Here is a 22,348-nt window from a genome sequence, read left to right as displayed (position 1 = left end):
AATTAATGGTTGTCAAAACTAAATGTATTTTGAGTGGTGGTATGATAAAATATGTACAGATATGTAAATGGCTTCTATTAATCCAATGCGATGAGTTATTCTGTTTCCAGAAATCTCGTTTACCTCCGTAATCTCGCGAGATTTCGTTTCCCTTGCTGGAATCTCACAGAAAAGATTCAGAAGTGTCAGGATTCTGAAAACACATGATGTCCAGGCTGGATTTCATGTGTATTCATTATCAGGACACTTGATTAACGTTAATCTCTGTGTATGTGGCTGCACATCGCTGCTGTGTAAATGAATGGAGAGGAGTGTATGACGCTGACTGGTCACTGATTGGTCAGCGTCATACACGTAAACACGCCCAGTTAAAAACACAATACACGCCCAGTTGGACATAACGAAAAAAAAAACGGCCATTTGTCAATTTCAAAGCTCATTTGCATATATATATATAAAATAGCTCATAACTTGGCCAAAAATGAAGGTTTTTTAAAAAAAAACAAAACGTTACTGTTATCTACATTGCAGCGCCGATCACATGCAATAGGAGATAGGGGTTTGAGAATCTGGTGACAGAGCCTCTTTAACCCTTTAGGCGTTTAACAGGAATTAAAGCAAAGTAGAGATGAAATTTACAAATTTAATTTTTTTTGCCAAAATTCATTTGTAATACATTTTTTCTGTAACACAGAAGGTTTTACCAGAGAAATGCAACTTAATATTTATTGCCCAGATTCTGCAGTTTTTAGAAATATCCCATATGTGGCCCTAGCGCGGTCATGGACTGAAACACCGGCCTCAGAAGCAAAGGAGCACCTAGTGGACTTTTAGGCCTCCTTTCTATTAGAAAATATTTTAGGCACCATATTCAGGTCTTGTGGTGCCAAAACATAGGAAGCACCCCAAAAAAGACACCATTTTGGAAACTACACCCCAAGGAATTAATCTAGGCGTATAGTAAGCATTTTGACCCCCCAGGTTTTTTGCTAAATTTCTTTGAATTAAGCCGTAAAAAGTAAAATCACATATTTTTTTTTCCCCAATAAAACATAAGTTTTCCTTTTTACAAGGAACAAAGGAGAAAAAGCACCCCACCATTTGTAAAGCAATTTCTCCAAATTATGGCAATACCCCATATGTGGTCATAAACTTATGTTTGAAAACATGGCAGCCAAGGAGCGCCATTTGGCTTTTGGAGCTCAAATTTTACTGGAACGGTTTTCAGGCAACAGTGGAAACCCCCCAAAAGTGAGCCCATTTTGGAAACTACACCTCTTATGAAATTTATATAGGGGTATAGTGAGCATTTTGACCCCACAGGTTTTTTGCAGATTTAATTGGAAGTAGGCCGTGAAATCTAATTTTTTTTCCCATAAAATGTAGTTTTAGCTTCATTTTTTTCAATTTCACAAGATCTAAAGGAAAAAAAGCACCCCAAAATGTGTATAGCAATTTCTCCTGAGCACAGCAATACCCCATATGTGGTCCTAAACTGCCGTTTGGGCACACGGTAGGGCTCAGAATGGAAGGAGCGTTTTTTTGGCATGCAGATTTTGCTACAGTTTACACCAAGGACCAAAACTGTAGAAACCCCTAAAAGTGACCCCATTTTAGAAACTACACCCCTTAGGGCATCTTCAGCTAGAGGTAAAAATAAGAAGTAATTTTGGGGGGTTTTGCTGGTATTTCAATTTATAATTGTGGGGGCATATGTAAGCTGTACGGAGTACATCAGGGTATAATAAGGTGGTATAAAAAAAAGGATACATGAATAATAAATTAATAATCCATAGATGTGTGGTACACTTTGAAACACTTCTTTATGCACAGGCTAGGTTTTTCTGGGCAGGTGTCGCACTGATAAGTGGTGTCCTTTCTTATGCCCCTTTTGGAACCTTTTTTGGGACATTGCCTTCTTTGCAGTTTGGGGGACATTGCTGGGAAAGTGCTGCCTTGGTACAATACGGTTGCCCTCACTTCCAGCAGATGTGCTTGGGCCCTCCAGGTTTCCAAATAGAAAAGCCTTGATAACCACCTTTTTAAACTGAAGAAATGTCCCGATGCCTGCACATCGGGATAGCACGTGAGCGTTATACAATGCTATCTGTACAATGTGCATGGACACTTTTTTTGTACCACACACTTGTCTTCCGCATTGCACTATATGACTTCTGCACTTTATCTGAAAGCTCAACCCCTCCCATGTATTTATTATATCCCAGGATGCAATCTGGCTGGGGGTCACTGTACTGGTACATCGTACAGGGACAGGGTTGTTGCTGTTCCCATGTATTGTGGTCAAGATAAGGACATCCCTCTTCTCCTAGTACTTGACGAACAACATGTTCTCGCTGCATAGTGCCCTGCTCTCACCCCTTCTGAGACTTTGGCCAAGCAGTGTTTTAGGGAGGCCTCTTTGGTTTTTGTGCACGGTTCCACTTGCTGCAGTATTTCTGGTGGAGAGGCACTTAAAGGGAACCTGTCACCAGCATTTGACCTATTAAACCAGTAATATCTGGTGGTAGTGGGTGAAAAATCATTTCTATATAACCTATAATTGTCTTCTTAGTCAGCTCTGTAGCTTTAGTATTCAGTTTTTTACTGTTCCCACACCGTATGCTAATGAGCAGAAAAGAGTCAAATCTTCGTCTGAAAAGAGTCAAATCTTCATTCCTCAAGTCTTTCCGAGTTCACCCCGCCTCCTTACTTTTGATTGACAGCTCCTCGCCTTCCCCCAGCACACAAAATCCAGCGCTTTTGCATTGATGTCCTCTTCTGGTGTGTGCGCACAAATGGACACCGGATTATTACGATAAAAGGCGCAAAATGTTTGCAGACTGTTATTTACAGTTGGAGGAGGAGTTTCGGAGAGGGGATAACGGGAATGAACTTTTGACAGCAGCGGCCAGTGAGGGATAAGTAAAGTTCAATAGGTGAAATGCTGGTGACAGGTTCCCTTTAAATAATGGGATGCCCTGGTCCAGCAGTGGGTGCATCAAATCCCACACTATTTTCCCACTAACTCCCAGGACGGGGGGGCATTCTGGAGGTTCAATCCTGGAGTCCTTCCATTCATAAACCTGAAACCTGTGGATGTACCCTGAGCTACTGTTGCACAGCTTATACATTTTTATCCCATACCTTTCCCTCTTACTTGGCAGGTATTGGCAAAATTTTAGCCTCCCCTTAAAATGTACAGGGGACTTGTCTATTGAAATGTTATTTTCGGGGATGTACACTTGGCTAAATTTGGTGCTAAAATGATCGGTGATAGGCCTGATTTTAAATAGGCGGTCATATATGGGGTCATCATGGGGCGGGCACTGTGCATTATCAATATAATGCAAAAACAGTGAAATCACTTCAAAGCGAATGCGGTTCATGGCCATGCAGTAAATGAAGTTGTTGAACAAAACATCTGCACTCCAGTATTGCCTAATCTTTGGCTTCTTCACTAGACCAATATGCAGCACCAGGCCCCAAAATGTCCTCATATCCGCTGCATCTACGTGGATCCACCTGAGGGGTCTAGCATATGATGACGTGGGGTTCTGGGCAATAAATTCTTGGGTGTATAAGTTGGTCTGGGCCACTATTAAATTCACAAATTCCTCACTAAGAAAAAAAGTTTATTCAAATCTATTTCTGTGAGGCTTTCAGTCTCAAAATTAATTCCTGAGTTGCCCATGAAATCAGGGATCTAAGGCTCATAATTTGGGGAGGGGGGGGGGCGGAGTTCCACATGAGATGACAAATTTCTCTTCTCCCTCTCTGGCAGAATCAGTGTTAGAGGCCAGAATGGCGTATGCCTCCTCTGCTGAATAGACCCTTTTGGATGATTGGGACATTTTTATTAGAGGGGTTTGTAGTGCTTCAACACGTGTAATGCTCAATTTATTTTTACACAGGGGAGTGAGTGTGTTGTGCTTTACACGTGTATAAATGTACTATATAAAAAAAATTGGAGAATAAAATGCACTGAATAAGCTTTAGTAAAAAAAATTATGGAAATTTAAAACTGCAAAAAAAGTTCTGACTTCCTGACACTAATAAATTATCCCTAACTGTAGTATAAAAAATATACTACAGTAAATTTAGACAAAAACTATAAAGCTACGCTATTAAAATTTAGTGAATGAACTTCAGTAAAACCCAAACCGAACGTCCGTCACTAAGGATTCATTCACATGTGCGTTGGGACTCCGTTCATGGGTTGTCAGACCATTCCATCAGGAGAACCCATGAATGGAATATAAACTGAAACAAACGGAAACCAGTGGTGACGGATCCGGTGCAAATGGTTTCCGTTTGTCACTGTTGTGTAAGGGTTCTGTTGTTTTGACGGAATGAATAGTGCAGTCGAATACGGTATTGATTCTGTCAAAACGATGGAATCCTTACACAACGGTGACAAATGGAAACCATTTGCACCGGATCCGTCACCATTGAAATCAATGGTGATGCAAATGGAAACCTATGGTTTCCGTTTGTGTCAGTTTGGATTCCGTTCATGGGTTCCCGTGACGGAAAGGTCTGATGGAACCCATGAACGAAGTCCCAACACAGATGTGAACGAAGCCTAAGGGCCTGTTCACATCAGTGTTGGCTTTCCGTTCCGGGTTTTAGGGGCACGGCCGTGTGCATGAGGCCTTAGGCTCCATGCACACGACCGTATTTTTCATCAGTAATTACTGACAGTAGTTACGGACCTATTCATTTCTATTGGCCACGGACACCTTTCAGTATTTTTACTGATGGATTTTTACAGTATTTACAGTATTTACAGTATTTTACAGTATTTTTATCGTGCTGAAAAAATTATAAAACCTGTCTTATTCTTGTCAGTAATTACGGCAATGACTCTCCTATAGAAGCCTATGGGAGCTTCCGTAAATACATGTGCATCCATATATTGTCCGTATTTACGGAGGCATTGCTATGCAACATGCTGATTACATAATTTGCATCCTCCCTCTTTTTATTTACGGATATGTAAATACGGATGGAATACGGATACAAAACGGAACGTATTTACGGACACCCTTCCGTATATACAGATGAAATACGGATGCCTACGGATCCGTATTTACGGACAGTATTTCGGGATAGATGAAAATACGGTCTTGTAAATGGAGCCTAAGGATTCATTCACACGACTGTGTCCGTAATTATGACCCTGTAATTACGGGCACTGCCGGAGGTTTTAACGAGCCGTGCTCCCATTATAAAGTATAGGAGCACGGTCCGTAAAATGAAGAAATAAGACATGTCCTATTTTTTTCGCCAGGTTTCTACGGCACGGACACCCTCCTGTAGACATACGGGAAGGTGTCCGTCGGCCATAGAAATGAATGGGCCCATAATTACGGACCGTAATTACAATCAGTAATTACGGACGATTTTACGTTCGTGTGCATGGGGCCTAAGACTTGTGTTTTATAATCGGTTAGGCTCCATGCACACGGCCGTATTTTCATCTATCGGTGCTGCTAAAAGTAGGGACCAAATGCCAGGTTAGGTCTAATTGGCAGTTTGTGTTGCCAAATTCCAGTTATCTACTATGACGATGTGGCATAATTATGTTTTCAGTGATGGAGTGGAACATATTTTCCTTGTAAAAAAAACATCACATTAAGGTTTGCATCAAAATCTTTCAATTAGCTCAAGCTCCAAGGCAGGCAATTGTATTTCATTCATTTCTTCTTTGTATTTTTAGACATCCATTATTACAGTATTTCCCTCTCATTATTTGATTGTGCGTCTACATCACACATTAATAAAAGCTTTGTGATGTATTAGAGACAGGGGTATATTATGAGGCCTCAGAAGACAAGGGAGGTAACCCTATTGAAGGGGGATCTTTGAGCTGTCACAAAGCAGAGACACAAAGACAGAATGATGGTGACAGAGTTATGTATTAAAAGGCTAAAATAAGAGTCTCTGTGTAGTGCGTATGAGATTGCGTAGACAAGGGAATGTTTTCTAGGCTCTGACGTACATAGTGTGTGTGTGTGTGTGTGTGTGTGTGTGTAGCTCTTTCCCACCTCTCTGTAACTCTTTCAAAGCTGCTTGTCTATGCTAAAGCTTCACTTAATGGCGCTTGGGACACAATAAATTAGAGCAGGAAGGACATGCATGGTAGTAATGTCTCCCAGGTTGTGACTAAACAGAGTTAAACGCTGTGGTTGACAGAAGTCACAGTCACTGTCCATCAAAAGCATCAGTGCTTTTGGCATAGAGAGTACTAACTTGTCATGGGTCAGTGTTATAATAAGTCTTAGTGTGCAGTGATGCAACGAGCAGAACCTTTCTGAGCTGTGAAGACCAATGACAATGTCACTAACAATTCATGTCATGGAGGCATAGAGAATGAAGTACACCGGACCTCCGTTATGCACGAGAAAGACCAACGTTTGGCATAAATTCAGTCTGTTCGCCCATGTTTCCCCTATATTTTCACCAATCGGCATGGGTGTCCCGAAATAGAGATCAATAAGGAAGATTTTCATTGGCAGGATTTGTGCGGAAGAACAGGGATATCTGCCAAGGACTGACAATGCACATTAATGTCCTTCATTTTTTCTTAGTAACGCTCCAGATTGGAGCCGCTTTGAAATTCTCTAATGTAATCTTTTTACAGAAAATACCTGCTTTAGTCACTGGAGGGATAACTTGTCAGGCTGCAGTCAATTTCCAATTCCTACGTTTTGCCCTGTAGATCCACCAGCAGAATATAGGCTCCCCAGTCAACATATTGAAGCACAGGCTTTCATAATCAGGCAATGGGACAGCATGTGTCTGCACTGTATTGACAGAATAGAGACTGCTGCAAATGGCAGACCGTGTTTTGGTGATGGGTCAGCACAATACAGAATGGGAAATTTGAAATTCCCCACAGCCTAGCAAGTTATTATAAGATTGTGTCCAATTTTTAAAGAGGATCTGTCATCATACTATTCTGCCCTGTCTGAGACCCGCTGCACTATTTGTCTCTGTTCACATCTGCGGTAAGTTCTTCCACTCTTCTGTTCCGTCATAGGAACAGGAGAACGAAAAACGGAAGTGCCGGACACATCAATCAAATATTGTGGTATTGGAACTTAAATATGTCCTATTAGGTTGCATGAGACCCCCTTCTATGAGCTGTAACAAACAGCTCGTAATAAGCAGCGGCTCTCACTCAGGAGCAAGCGATCTGTCCATGTATTATTATATGTCATTTGAATCGCAGCCAAAAAATACTACATTTCCAATTGCAACTTTCCACTGCAAAATCAGCTGAGGGCTGGGGGTACACCTGCTTGAACGGGCGAGATCGATGCGGTGCTCAACCCCTCTGATGCGCCCCACAGCATCACAGTGGTTTTGGAGAGAGGGAAGGAGCTCCCTCTCTCACCCCACCGTAGCCATTTAATACGATCGCAGGGTGCCTTCTATGGCAGTTTAATAAAGGCCCCCAGGTCTGCCTTTAGTTAATGCCTGCTAGGCCATGCCAGAGGCATGACCTAGTAGATGCCTGTCTATTTTACACAGACAGGCAGTAATACAATACAGAAGTATTTACTGTGTATTATAAAAGCGATCGGATGATTGCATAGTGAAGTCCCCTAGTGGGACTAATAAAGTTAATAAAAGTTTAATAAAAGCTTAATAAAAGTTTATAATAAATAAATAAAAATCCAAAATAAAAAAAAATGAAAAACCCACTTTTTCCCCTTACAAAATGCTTTATTCTGAAAAAAAAAAGTAAAAATGTTACACATACTTGGTATTTACTGCGTCCGTAACGTCCCTAACTTTAAAGCTATTAATTACTTAACCCGCTCGGCCAACGCCGTAAAAAATAAAAAATAAAAAACGATGCAAGAATTGCTGTTTTTTGTGCATCCTGCCTTAATTTTTTTTTAATAAGAAGTGATCAAAAAGTTGCATGTATTACAAAATGGTACCAATAAAAACAAAATGTAGTCCCAAAAAAAAAGCCCTCATATAGCTGCATCGGCGGAAAAATAAAAAACTTATGGCTCTTCAAATATGGAGACACAAAAACAAATAATTTTGAAAAAAAATTGTTTTTTCTGTGTAAAAGTAGGAAAACATAAGAAAACTATATAAATTTGGTATCGTTGCAATTGTAACAACCCACTAAATAAAGTTATTGTGTTATTTATACCACACGGTAAACTATCCCTCCCCAAAAAGTTAATAAAAGTTACTTAATAAATTATATGTACACCAAAATTTTGCATTTAACAAATACAACCCGCAAAAAAACAAGACATTATACAGCTATGTTGACGCGAATATAAAAATGTTATAGCTCATTGAATAAGACGATGGAAAAACAGAAAAAAATAGCTCGGTCATTAAGGAAATAAAATTTTGTTTTGCAGCTCAGGAATATTTTTATTCTTATATTAGTGTTCATGTGAAGGTGACAAATGACTATTTTAAAGGCCTTCCTCACTAACTTTTGTCCAGGCAGCCATTTGTATTTCCAGAATATTTGCTGATGTAGGCCTCATCTCTAAATCAAAAGAGTAACACAAAAACAACACGCCTGTCTAGGCCCGTGAGAATTGAGGAAAGCCAGCGAGCAATGACAAAGGGTTGTACAAGCTGTTATTGTAGCCAATTACTCTGTAGAGCACATTGGAAATCATCAAAGTGTACTAAATCAGTAGGACTTACATGCGTTGTGCTATTGTCACATCACAGCAATGGTTGTAAAGTTTTTTAGCAATCGTGTTCTTTCATATAAAGGGAAATAAAAGCTCCTGTTATGACAGTAATGTATTATAAAAACAAAAAGTGAAACAAGACAGCAGCACATAAGCAGTGATGTTTTCATGAAAAGTTTCAGCAAAGATCATCATACAGTAGAAAAAGAAGATCATTTATAAGGCATCCGTTGCACAAGAGATTTTTAGTTATATGTCCCTTTTTTCTATCTTTTTTGCTATTCCTTCATTATTATTTACTGTGCTATTATACCCAATTATCACTTTTCACAATACACTAAAAATCTGCTTAACAAAAAAAATTTTGATGATTAGCTTCAAATGAGGTTGTCTTCTCCCGGGGCCCATTATTGTGTCTGAACCTTGGCCAAGTGAAAGGCCGGCCCTACATCAACCCATATTTAAAAACGTACTAGCTGACCCAATAGCCTCATCACCTGCAAGCTTCTCTCAAGGACTAAATTACTGAAGAAAATTACAAACTTTGAGACATTTTAATTAACCTTTTATACACGCACGCACGCACGCACGCACACACACACACACACACACACACACACACACACACACACACACTCACATACACATATATATATATATATATATATATATATATATATATATATATATGGCTGAAACCATACCATACTGATTCCAGTTTTATTCTTTATTTTTCCACATAAGAAGGCACCAGTATGTAAGAGGCCCTGTTAGAGATTTTGCATTGAGGCCCAGGAGTTTCAAGTTATGCCTCTGGTATATATATAGGGCTTCGGAAAATTAGTTCAACCAAAAAGTTAGGCAGCCAAACCTAGGCAACCAATCAGATTCCCGCTTTCTCTTTTTTCCAAAGCTGGTCAAATGAGATCGCTGATCTAATTGGTTGCTATAGCAACTTGCCACTTCTTAACTGTACTGATGTCTATACAAGGCCTCCTTGTCTGTGAACACGACTAGGGTAGTAGTATCATTTATTCCTTTATTTAAAAGTGGAGCAATCAGATTTTATCTTTTTTTTCCCCCTCAAGCTGGTCCCAAATTTTTAGAGATGATCTGATTGGTTGCTATGGCGACTGGCCACTTTTTGACTGTACCAATGTATATACGGGGCCCATAGTCTGTGAACACAACTAGGGTCGTAGTATAATTTCTTTCTTTATTTATTTTTAATGTTTGGCATATCATTATTATGCAACATTGTTCTTCTAATTCTGAGTGGGTGAACCCATTGCAAGCCCCCGGATACAGCTCTGTACATGGCAATGCAAGTAGAAATGTTGTCTCGCTATATTATCGTTGAATTGTTTCCTTGGGCATGATGTAAATAATGGCTCATTTTATTTAATGATATCAGTAATTGTATTCCTTTTCTTATGTTTGAGGCGTTGAATACAGTTCATTCATGCCTCACCTTCATATTTAATATGATGTTGCTGGAGGGAAATCTGCCAGAAGCAAAATAAGAGCAAAACATATACGTGGATTTTTGTTTTTGTTTTTGCATTTTCCAGCTTTCGCTCCTATAATTATTTAGAATTTCTGCTGACCTTTTTAGAATGTCCTATAAAGAACATAATATTCAGAATATATATGCAAAATCTCTTTACCTAGACTCTGTACCGATGGCGCGTCAGTTATATGATGATACACCGTATGCCAACTTTGGCTAGCAGTCACAATGCAAAATTACAAGCAGAGATTTTGCTGCAGAAACGGTTTGAGAGAGTCTCATTTAAAGGGGTTGACCAAGCATAGGACGGTTTTTCATACTGATGACCTATCTATAGTACAGGTCATCAGTATATGATCGGTGGGGGTCCGACACCCAGACCCCGCACTGATCAGCTGCTCCGGCTGCCTCCGGGCACTGGATGTTATGCAGTGGTCGGTGACGGAAGCAGAAGGTTCTGTACACCGTATAGCGGCCATGATGGGTTATTATGTCGGACCCCCACCAATCATATACTGATGACCTATCTTGTGGATAGGTCATCAGTATGAAAAACCACCCCATACCTGGACAACCCCTTTAAAGACAGCCTTTCCGCAAATTATTTTTCTTTAGAATAAAGTGTTTTTTATGTCAGGGGATTTGAAAGCTGGTTAGGTGCCTATTAGGTGTTATGTTATGCCATAAGCAGAATATTTTAATATAATAATATAAACCCCCTTTTAAGAGGTAAAAAAACTTCCCCTTAAAATAAACCAATTGTCAGTGGTATATAGAAGTAAATTGACTTCTTCGCTAAAGTTCTTAAAAATTCTAATAAACCATTTTAGATCTATGTTTTTGGAATAGCGGGGTGACAAACAGTAAATTTGCATGGTAATGCGGTGATAAGGGAGCAAGAACAGGCCACTGTGTAACAAGGCAAATGGAGCTGCATTGGTGACCATTTTGGGTTCCCAGATTTCCAGCGACAATTATTTTTATACATTTTCAAAAAAATGGACAGCTGAAGGACATTGATTTACTGGTGTACAATGTTTTTAATCCTATAATCTTCTTTTATTAAATTATTTTTTTTTGCCAATTGGCAGTAGCTTGACCTAAGGACATTGATTTTTATAGACTTGTGACTGCCTGAGGAAAGTAGAAGCCAAGTGTCTGTAAAGCTGTGCGATGTTCCAGGCTCCTATCATTCTCTGACCTTTCCCTGCCTGTATTTTCAACTGTTGGGAACCCATGGTGAATGGCTCACGTGTTACCATGTGAATGTGTGAACTAACAGCCGATATATTTATAAAATGCTGCAGAGGTCAGAGCAGCTACACAAGGCGAATATCTCCAGGACATTTAAATATTAAACCTCATTCCTTGTGACAGCGAGACTAAAACACATATACACTAATGTATATTTCAGGCTTCCATTTGCTGGAGGTCTCAGATTGAAAATAGAGGTGAGGTCTTAACCAGTAGCTCGTTCTCACTATAGACTCCGTATCCGCTATATGTCATTGGATATTATATATTTCTGCTGCTACACTATTAATTATAGATTTATTTTAATATTATGAATATGCTTGGTTTAAAGTGAACCATTATTATATGGTTTTCAGATTTGTTTTTCAGCCTGTATATCTTTTAATATTATATTTACACTTTTTGAGCACGCAGTTTATAACATGATTGCTATAACTGAGGGAAAGACAATCAGAAAAAAATAACAATCTGAAAGTATTGTAAGGCCGGGTTCCCACGTAGTGTAAACACTGCAGAATTTCCGCAACGGAATTCTGTGCAGAAATTCTGCAGCATTTACAGTCTCAGCAAAATGGATGAGATTTTGAAAATCTCATGCCCATGCTGCGGAAAAAACACCGCGAAAACGTTAATAAATTGACCTGCGGTGCGTAATTTAAATCAAGCAGCGTGTCAATTTGTGCTGCATTTTTGTTGCTTTTCTGTTGCGGGGTTTCCTTATTAAATTCAATGCGGATGCAAAACCTGCAACAAATAGCTAAGTGTTGTGACTTTTGTAGCGGAATCGTTTTATACTTACACAGAACTCCCTGCTTCTTCCTCCAGTTCGGCCTCCTGGGATGACGTTTAATCCCATGATACCGCTGCAGCCAATCACAGGCTGCAGCGGTCATATTGGCTGCATGACCATGCAGGGAGGCTGTGTGGCGCTTTTTTACAAGGGTGGGCTGTGTGGCACTATATACAAGGGGGGCTGTGTGACACTATCTACAAGGGGGGCTGTGTGTGGCGCTATCTACAACATAGGGCTGTGTGTGGCTCTATCTACAACAGGGGGATGTGTGTGGCGCTATCTACAAGGGGTGGTGTGGCGCTATTTACAAGGGGGCTGTGTGGCGCTACCTATAAGAGAGGGGCTGCGTGTGGCACTATCTACAAAAGTGGGGCTGTGTGTGGCTATATCTACAAGGGGGCTGTGTGGCGCTGTTTACAAGGCAATGTGTGTGGCGCTATCACAAGGGGAGCTGTGTGGCAATATCTACAAGGAGGGCTGTGTGGCGCTATCTACAGCAGCGGGGCTGTGTGGCGTTAACTACAATGGGGAGCTGTGTGTGGAGCTATCTACAGGGGGCTGTGTGGCGTTATATGCAAGAGGGGGGCTGTGTGTGGAGCTATCTACAGGGGGCTGTGTGGTGTTATATGCAAGAGGGGGGCTGTGTGTTGCGCTATCTACAAGGGGCTGTGTGTGGCGCTCTCTACAGGGGGCTGTGTGTGGCGCTATCTACAGGGGGCTGTGTGTGGCGCTATCTACAGGGGACTGTGTGTGGCGCTATCTACAAGGGGAGCTGTGTGGCAATATCTACAAGGAGGGCTGTGTGGCGCTATCTACAGCAGCGGGGCTGTGTGGCGTTAACTACAATGGGGAGCTGTGTGTGGAGCTATCTACAGGGGGCTGTGTGGCGTTATATGCAAGAGGGGGGCTGTGTGTGGAGCTATCTACAGGGGGCTGTGTGGTGTTATATGCAAGAGGGGGGCTGTGTGTTGCGCTATCTACAAGGGGCTGTGTGTGGCGCTCTCTACAGGGGGCTGTGTGTGGCGCTATCTACAGGGGACTGTGTGTGGCGCTATCTACAACGGGAGCTGTGTGGCAATATCTACAAGGAGGGCTGTGTGGCGCTATCTACAGCAGCGGGGCTGTGTGGCGTTAACTACAATGGGGAGCTGTGTGTGGAGCTATCTACAGGGGGCTGTGTGGCGTTATATGCAAGAGGGGGGCTGTGTGTGGAGCTATCTACAGGGGGCTGTGTGGTGTTATATGCAAGAGGGGGGCTGTGTGTTGCGCTATCTACAAGGGGCTGTGTGTGGCGCTCTCTACAGGGGGCTGTGTGTGGCGCTATCTACAGGGGACTGTGTGTGGCGCTATCTACAGGGGGCTGTGTGTGGCGCTATCTACAGGGGACTGTGTGTGGCCTCTTTAATTTATTTTCTTTTCATTTATTTTTATTTTAACTCCCTTATATAATAACTATATCACTTGTAAAATGTAGAAATGGTTTTATGCTTGAGTTACATTAAAAAAATGGTGAAAAAAAAATTACACCTCGTTGATTGGTAGAGAAAGCAAACATGCCGAGGGGGAAGGAGATGTGGGGAAAAGTTGGGGGGGGGGTGCCAATCCGAATCTTTGCCCCGGGTGCAGGAGAACCTAGCTATTTCCCTGGGCTTAACATTTATACTGAATTGATTTAAAAAAAATTTTTTAAAACATTTAAAAATTGTTGAAGATTCATCATGATATTGAAAAAAAACTACCCTATATAATTCAAAAAGGATGTTTCAATCAAAATTTTATACAATTGAGGGCTGGTCCAAACAACAGATCTCCATTCTTTCTGGTATAATTATTCAGGTACATGTCAAGTGCTGTAAGAGGGATCTAATATCTCTGACAGGTATTATAGTCCTATTGAAGTCTATAGCCATTGTAAAGGGGCACAGAGTTCTGCAGAACATTGAGGCTCATTTTTTTGTAGCTGCTGTACCCCAGTGATGCAAACATCTGACATGTCTTTCACTCGATTATGGTGTACATGATGTGATATAAAAAAAGAGATGTGACAGAAGCAAAATGTGACAGAATTCTGGTATAAATTATGCCTAAAAAAGGAGTATATGCCATGAACCAGTTTTGAAAGGTGTCTAGAAAAATGTGCGTGGCTAAGAGGAATCATGAAAGATGCCATATTTATTAAAGATGTGCACCATTTTTATGTTGAAAAGCATTGGTGTAAAATGAGGTTGAATAAAGAGGAGGAAACTGTCTAACATATCTAGTGAATTGCATCAAATTTGTGTGTGCCATTCTGATAAATTTGCAACAATTTGCACCATTTTTGCTGTCTCCTAAAATTATGCATTTTACAACATTATTTTGGCTACTTCTACGAGTTGTATTTATGCAGTTAACATGAGTATATGTTAAATATCCCGTATGCAGTGATGTTACTGCTATTTGAATGCGTTTCTTAATGGAAAACCCATCTGCCAGTTAAAAAATATAGACACCTGGACATGCTGAATATCCCTACAGCATTTGTCATTTTATCTAATGAAAACATGTGAATATAAGTTACAGTTTACTCCATACTGTCAAATAAAAATATATTGGAATTCACCACAGTGTTTTACATCCTGAATTAATAAGCTTGGCTTGCAGCCTTGTACCCTTTTTGGTGAGAAATTCGTAATATTCACGTTTGATATAGATGCTTGTGCGTTATTCTTGTTAAACTTAAATTATATATCCATAGTTGAATCCAATTTTTTTTATTGATGCAATTACATCTCCTATTTATACCTATGTGTCTCCATGGTAACAGACTACAAATAAAACCTAGGTAGTCTGATCCTGCAGTCATACTTCCTTCCATCCTCTACTTTGTAATAATATACATCTGGCAAGAAGTAGGGGACAAATAAAAGTGAGTATGACTGCAGGATCAGATTTGTTTTTAGTTTTGATAAAGATAAAGATTTACAAAGTTGCTTCATTTTATTTTTCAATGCAATGAAGCATTTAAAAAAAATGGTCGCAAAGGTATACAAAGTCTTTAACATGACATTAACTCTGAGATAAATGTTCAGTTTCAAGGAAATTTCAGATTATAATGTCATATAATAGGTGCAACAAATGTATTTTCCGTTTAGAATAATACATCCACTGTTTTAAGATATTTTTTACATTGGATAATTTATGTTCCTAACAAAGCGATAAGTCTCGTTTATTTTGTCATGTGTTGCACCTCTATTTAACCCCTTTATGTGGTTTTGTTTCCCTGACAGGGTTATTTAAAGCAGTGCAGAAAGCGGAGAGACATGTTCAGTGATGAGCAGTTGAAGGTCATCTTCGGAAACATTGAGGACATCTACCGGTTCCAGATGGGCTTTGTCAGAGACCTCGAAAAGCAGTACAATAATGAGGAGCCACATCTCAGTGAAATAGGACCATGCTTTCTAGAACACGTAGGTTTAAATGGGCTGTGAAATATCAGGTCTTGTTAGGCTAAAATTTATAGTCAAGTTGCACAAAACTAACAGTTAAAAAGGGTTATTTTTGCATACTTGGTCATAAAAATTTATTAAGGCTCTTATGTGTCCTGGCTTTATTTTGTTTTGATGTTCACTTACATTTATTGTCACCATTCTATTTTCCTGAATTTAGATGCACTATTTCATTCTTCACATTTGGACAACTCATTTCCCAATCTCACCCTCAGGTGATACCAAAACACTTTAATGCAAGTACTTCCTTTCCGTAAAGTAACATAATGTCACAAATAATAGCAATAACGCCCGTAAATCTAACATATGTCATTTAAGAGAAGATATATGATAGATACTAAAGACATACACTAAACGACTATTTAACTCACTCCATGTTTCATGAAAAAAAAAACCACAAGGTCTTTGCTATCTAGAACTACTGTTTTTGAGTGTTTTTCCTGTCTCCGTAGAGATACTTTGTACAATCCATCACAGCTTAGACAATCTAATACTCTGTTAAGACAAAATTCATTTACTTATTGCCAGAAGCAGGTGTATGAGGATAATATCCCACGGCCTGAGACTGAACGTGTTACATTGCAAGTGATGAATATTTATTTTCTTAGATGTAGCAAAGTCTTTAGAATATCTTAGGGATGTCCACAGAAAATGTTTGATCGGTAAAGGGCATGTGGTCCAGAGCCTAGGTTCTCAACCTGTGGTACATGTCCCTAGGGGTACAAACCATGCCTCTAGGGGCTACTTGAACTGTCCTCATGCTGTACTTTTAATGTGCAGCACAGTGTAAAATCATAGTGTTAGGGATACTTTGATGTAATTTATTGGCTTAGAAATATTGAGAAACTCTGGTCTAGAGACGTGCATCTACAACCAGTTGGGGGTCCTCCACTGGTGGTGAGGCCCAGTCATCACCATGTTCTATAAGTTCCTGTGTTCTAGAAGTCTACAAAATTATTTTGTGTATGGATGTGTATGGACTACTAGATCCGGGATTATATAGTATTTCAACCTACATTGCTTTCTGCACCAGCTGTCACAATAATGAAAGATGAAATTGAAAAGCAGAAAATTTGTAGAAGAGTGTTGACCCCGGTAGTAAATGGGTTAAAGATCCACACAGGTTTTGCTGCTGCTGGAAATGGCTTTGAGTCTGCTTTCTTGACACTGCCTAAATGACAGCAGCTGAGCAGTAAAATGCGCCGGCCCAGCGTGTAGAATGAACATTACACTTCAGTTGACTAAATGCCCGAGGGTTTCAGCCTAGTTTAACGTGCTGTTACATAAGCCACACAGGTCTGGCCTTCATCATCTGTGAATATGTCAGGGAACGTCAAGAAAATTATAATTCCCCCTATTTTAGATTTTTATCTGCAATGAATAGACCACTATTATGTAAGAGCCTTTTGGGCACAGTCCTTTTTTTCTAGAGCCGTCTGCATTCATCGGCATGGCACTTCATTTTTAAACACGTGTTTTCTTTGCTTTATCTCTTATGGTCAAATGATATGGTTTATGTGTTGACCACTTACAGAGGTCAACACATTAATGCTCATTTTACAATATGTTTCTTAGAAAAGTATATAAAAATGTTGGTGTCTTACATTTTTTTTTCTATCTTTCTTATGACAAATCTGTGAAGCATTAAGTAGAGATCTGAGAAGAAAGTATAGAAGGGACATTGGATTGTAAGCGGCAATTGGGGCAGTAATTCCCTGAAAAAATGATTAGTATTAATTATAGTCTGTAGAAACAAAATAAATACAGTCAGACCCTTAAGATGACAGGTCTTCAAATATCATAACTATGAAAGACAACAAAAAGAGCAGTTAATGAACTGTGAAAAGTGCAAAATACTAGATTTTAATAAGGATCTGTATACGTAGATAGTTACATAGTTGATAAGTTTGAAAAAAAGACACCAATTTATCAAGTCTAATTTATAATCCTACCATGTTGATCCAGAGAAAGGCAGAAACCCCCATGAGGTGAATGCCAATTGCTTCTTGAGGAGAAAACTACCCCCCCCCCCCCGATTCCAAGTACAGCATTCGGAAAAATCCCTGGATCAACGTCCCATGTATATTTTTTTGATGCACGTAAACTTCAACGAACATAAAATTGTGATTTTGTCATTTCGTCAATTCAAACTCCTGATAATCAATATAAGGCCACAGTGTAAAGTCACAGAATTTATGTTTAGCTACTGTTTATTTCTATTTGAATCCGTAATTTAAAGGACTTTTCCCAAAAAGGACATATCCACTGGATGTGCCATAAAAGTGTAATTCACATGGTCCAATATCTGGATTCCACAAAGATCCAAACAATGGCGGATGACTATTTCCCATTCCTAGCATGCGCAGTCAGTCTCTATTACACGCTGTAAGGAACTCCTAAACAGCCGAGTGAGTGAGAGCATTCAGCTGTTTCCATATCCCACTCATGAGCAGAATTGCTCCATTGTAAGAGGTAGGACCCAAACTGATCAGACCTTAATAGCATATCCAGTGGATAAGTGCACCACCTAGTAGTACTGTTGACCCATCGTGAGGATGCAAATTGAAGGTGTTTGGCGAAAGAATAAAGTATAATTTAAATTATCTGATTAAAGAACTCTTCTCAATTCAGCACTTACAGCTAAGAGCAAGAGAGGAAAATCTATCAGTCACGATATGATAATATTTTTGAGATTCTTCTCATTCTTCTTCACACAATGATAAATCATTATTTAGTGGAGGGTGACATGGCAGGATAAGGTTAATTGTCATGGAAAACCAGGGCATAGGCTTTGTATATTCCCTTATAGATACTGGTCAATAAGGAACAGGCTCAGTTATCATCATGCCCAACAAGAAATAGTCCTTCTATTCAAACCTGGACAACCATGAATGAATGAAAACTATATTGAATGGACACTTTATTGATGACTTTGCTAGCACATACCAGTGGCCAACAGTATCAATATTATATATGTTCCATAAATCATTATAAACCACATATCACATCAATTTACAGCTAGGGGGAGGGATTCTAATTGTAGATTATGTAATATATCAATGGCCTACAAAAAATTCAGTGCCGTATCTTATGCTCTGGCTTCAATCAACTTGATTTATGTTTTAATTTTCTCATTAGTATACTGAACACTGATAACACCTTCTCTTCCATGTAGTGGAAACTCACGAAGAAAGCATTCAGATTTGGTTAACAAAAACCTAGTCTAGCAGCATTTACCTTCTGTAATGTTTTTTCTGAAGTCACTTTTTCCAGCAAGGCTGGGGCTAGATCTCGACTTTCTTTTGTAGTGAGCGATAAATCGCTGTCAATAGGAATGTATTAGGGTAGGGCTAATTATCTCACTGCAAAATAAAAGTTGTGATATCTCTGTGATAAATTACTTTCCATAGAAATGCATTGAGTAAGTGAACTTTTAAAAGGGGCAATTATCGGGCAAACGAGCATTTGTAGAACGCTCATTCCCGATCATTGCTCTGTGTAAAAAACAGGGCAACGATCAGTCGGTTCCAGCAAATGCTCGTTCATCTGCTGATCATATCGTTTTGGCAACCTAAAATCTTATAGTTGTCGGCAGCACATCTGCCTGTATAAACTGGGATACGTGCTTCCGAGATGATAGAAATGTATGGGAAAGAGCGATCGTAGTAATGAGTACTCATCCCCATACTAGCTCCTTGTTAAAGGAGCAAACGAGCGCCTATCAATGAACTGTCTCATTGATCGGCACTCGTTGTTACGGCCAAAATGGTCCAGACATGTGTGTAGCTCTGAAATCCGAGCATGTACCCTTAAAAAAAATATAAGAAATTGCTTGCAAATCTCTTGACTGGAGCGATTTTGAAGAGATTCTCAAGCTACTCAATGCATTCCTATGGACAGTGATTTATCACAGCAAATTTTTTAGTGAGATATTTAGTAACGCACTCCAATGGACAGCAATATTACAGCGATTTTTTTTTTGTAGCGATTTATCGCTCACTACAAAAAAAGTCTAAGGGTATGTGCACACACACTAATTACGTCCGTAATTGACGGACGTATTTCGGCCTCAAGTACCGGACCGACCACAGTGCAGGGAGCCGGGCTCCTAGCATCATACTTATGTACGATGCTAGGAGCCCCTGCCTCTCCGTGGAACTACTGTCCCGTACTGAAAACATGATTACAGTACAGGACAGTTGTCCTGCAGAGAGGCAGGGACTCCTAGCATCGTACATAAGTATGATGCTAGGAGCCCGGCTCCCTGCACTGTGTTCGGTCCGGGACTTGCGGCCGAAATACGTCCGTCAATTACGGACGTAATTAGTGTGTGTGCACATACCCTAAGTCAGATGATTTTACCTTTTTGCAAGTCAGCAGCTACTTATGATCAAACATAAAAGACGTCATCAAGGTAAAGCAGGTGTAGGCGATAGGTGGAAAAGTACTTAAATTAGCAAAAGGCAGCAATAGTTCTAATGAGGGATCATTCTGCCTCATTTTTCTTTCTGATTAGACAGGTTGCATTTGCTGCTGGAAGATCCAGGCATTCAGGGACCGGACAGGTCAAAGCATTTGCATTTAATCAATGTGCCTCATTATGAGGTATTAGCTGATGGAGGAGAGATGGATCATTCTCCTTAATATCATTGGAAAACTCAGCTATTGTGTTATTACCCAGTGACCCTTGTGTCTCCTATTCAGATTTATTTGTTCAGATGATTGAAGACGTTTGTTATATATTTTTGAAGGACAGACGTGACAGCATATATCCTTGCTACGCCATGTGTTGCAGAAAATAATACATGACCTAAATGTTTTACTATAATAAAACGTGTAAACATAATATTAATATTGATTAACTGCATCCAAAAATGGAAGTTATTCCTAAGTTACAACTTTCATAAGTCTTTGGAAATACTACTACTTGCTATTCCTTATATTGGAATGATATAATGGCCATAAAAAGACAATACTAATTCATATGAATAATAATTTTAAATTAGTCTTCACTTAAATAGGACGGAGCAAAAAAAAAAATCACACACATCGAATGGCAGGCTTTATTTTCCTAATATCGTACAACTTTAAGGGGGCCCACTGCCAGTTAAAGCACTTTGTTAGTAAAATCAAAAGAAATGCAAGTAATAAGTGCTCCTCAAATGCATTTTATTAACTTAAGTCAAGTGTATAATATCTATAGTAATTGATTGGCAAGGTGCCCACAACCTTCCATGCCCAGGATCCCAGATCACTCCCATGAGAAGAATGCTAGTAGAACAGACATTGTATATAATGTATTGAAGATTACTCTTGATGTAGGCCTTAATTTGTAATGTCACAGGACTATTCCTCTTGATTGAAATGAACACTTATTCCATTTCCATTTTTCTCCCACAGCAAGATGGGTTCTGGATTTATTCAGAGTACTGCAATAATCACTTGGATGCCTGCATGGAGCTCTCCAAGCTGATGAAAGACGGCAGGTACCAGCATTTCTTTGAAGCGTGCCGACTACTGCAGCAAATGATAGACATTGCTATTGATGGGTTCCTTCTGACACCTGTACAGAAGATCTGCAAGTATCCACTTCAGCTGGCTGAGCTTCTTAAATACACAGCACAGGACCACAGGTATGCACAGGACCACAGGTATTGCTCATGACAGATTTCATTTGTGTAAGCAAAGTACCCTTAAAAGGGTACTGCCATCTTTAGTGGTACTTTTCAGAATATATAAAGGAATTACTTGATTTATAATTCCCTTCAATAACATTTTAAATGCAATTTTACCATTCAGGTACAAGTGCATTCTGAAGATAGTGTGAGATAGCTGAAACAATGTCAATCTCAGCAGGCTGTAGGCGGATTTTATACCAGAATCTCATAAATGACAGCGTTTAGTTTACTGATAGAGACTTAGGACTTCCCTGCTCTTTATTGCTCCATGATTAACACTATATTAGGGAATTTGTAAAGTACCTGCAAGGTTCAAGGGATATTTATAGAGCATTGATCATAAAACTGCTTTGTTTTTTTAAATGAATGATATAAATAATGTATTCAATAGCATACACTGATCTTCCTGAATTAGATCTGTATTTCTTAATTAAAATGGCTCCTCATGAATATTCTGTCTGTCTGATTGGCCTGTCATGTTATCTCACATTTAGGGCTTATTCAGAGGAACGTGATTTTCACGCGCCGCGCACGGACCTATATTAGTCTATGGGGCCGTGCAGACAGTCCGTGGTTTTTATGCAGCGTGAGTCCGCTGCGTAAAACTCACGTCATGTCCGTTTTTTGTGCGTATTTCGCGCATCACGCACCCATTGAAGTCAATGGGTGCGTGAAAATCACGCGCACCACACGGAAGCACTTCCGTTGGACGCGTGTGATTCGCGCAACAGCTGTAAAACTATGAATGTAAACAGCCAAACAGAGTGTCATCATGATGGCGGCTGCGTGAAAATCACGCAGCCGCGCATCATATGATGATGACACACGGAGCTGTTAAGTGCCTTTTGCGCGCGCAAAACGCACACGCTCGTGTGAATCCGGCCTTACCATGAAACAACAAAAAACAAAGGACCCTTTTACACTGGCATATATATGCTAGT

At 39.7% G+C, this 22,348-nt stretch overlaps 1 protein-coding gene across 5 annotated transcripts in view; it reads left to right on the top strand.

The window, feature by feature from the left end:
* The window catches only part of ARHGEF9 (Cdc42 guanine nucleotide exchange factor 9), a 320,144-nt gene that overhangs the window by 242,207 nt on the left and 55,589 nt on the right, over positions 1 to 22,348 (top strand). For all 5 annotated transcript variants that reach the window (XM_075835737.1, XM_075835740.1, XM_075835743.1 and 2 more), the window contains 2 exons: positions 15,511 to 15,690; positions 21,130 to 21,362. In XM_075835737.1, the coding sequence (XP_075691852.1) occupies positions 15,511 to 15,690; positions 21,130 to 21,362 (413 nt within the window). The remainder of the gene's footprint in view (positions 1 to 15,510; positions 15,691 to 21,129; positions 21,363 to 22,348) is intronic.

This window comes from Rhinoderma darwinii, chromosome 8 (genome assembly GCF_050947455.1).
Source record: "Rhinoderma darwinii isolate aRhiDar2 chromosome 8, aRhiDar2.hap1, whole genome shotgun sequence".
NCBI classification, from domain to species: domain Eukaryota; kingdom Metazoa; phylum Chordata; class Amphibia; order Anura; family Rhinodermatidae; genus Rhinoderma; species Rhinoderma darwinii.
This window is presented reverse-complemented; position numbering and strand designations above follow the sequence as displayed.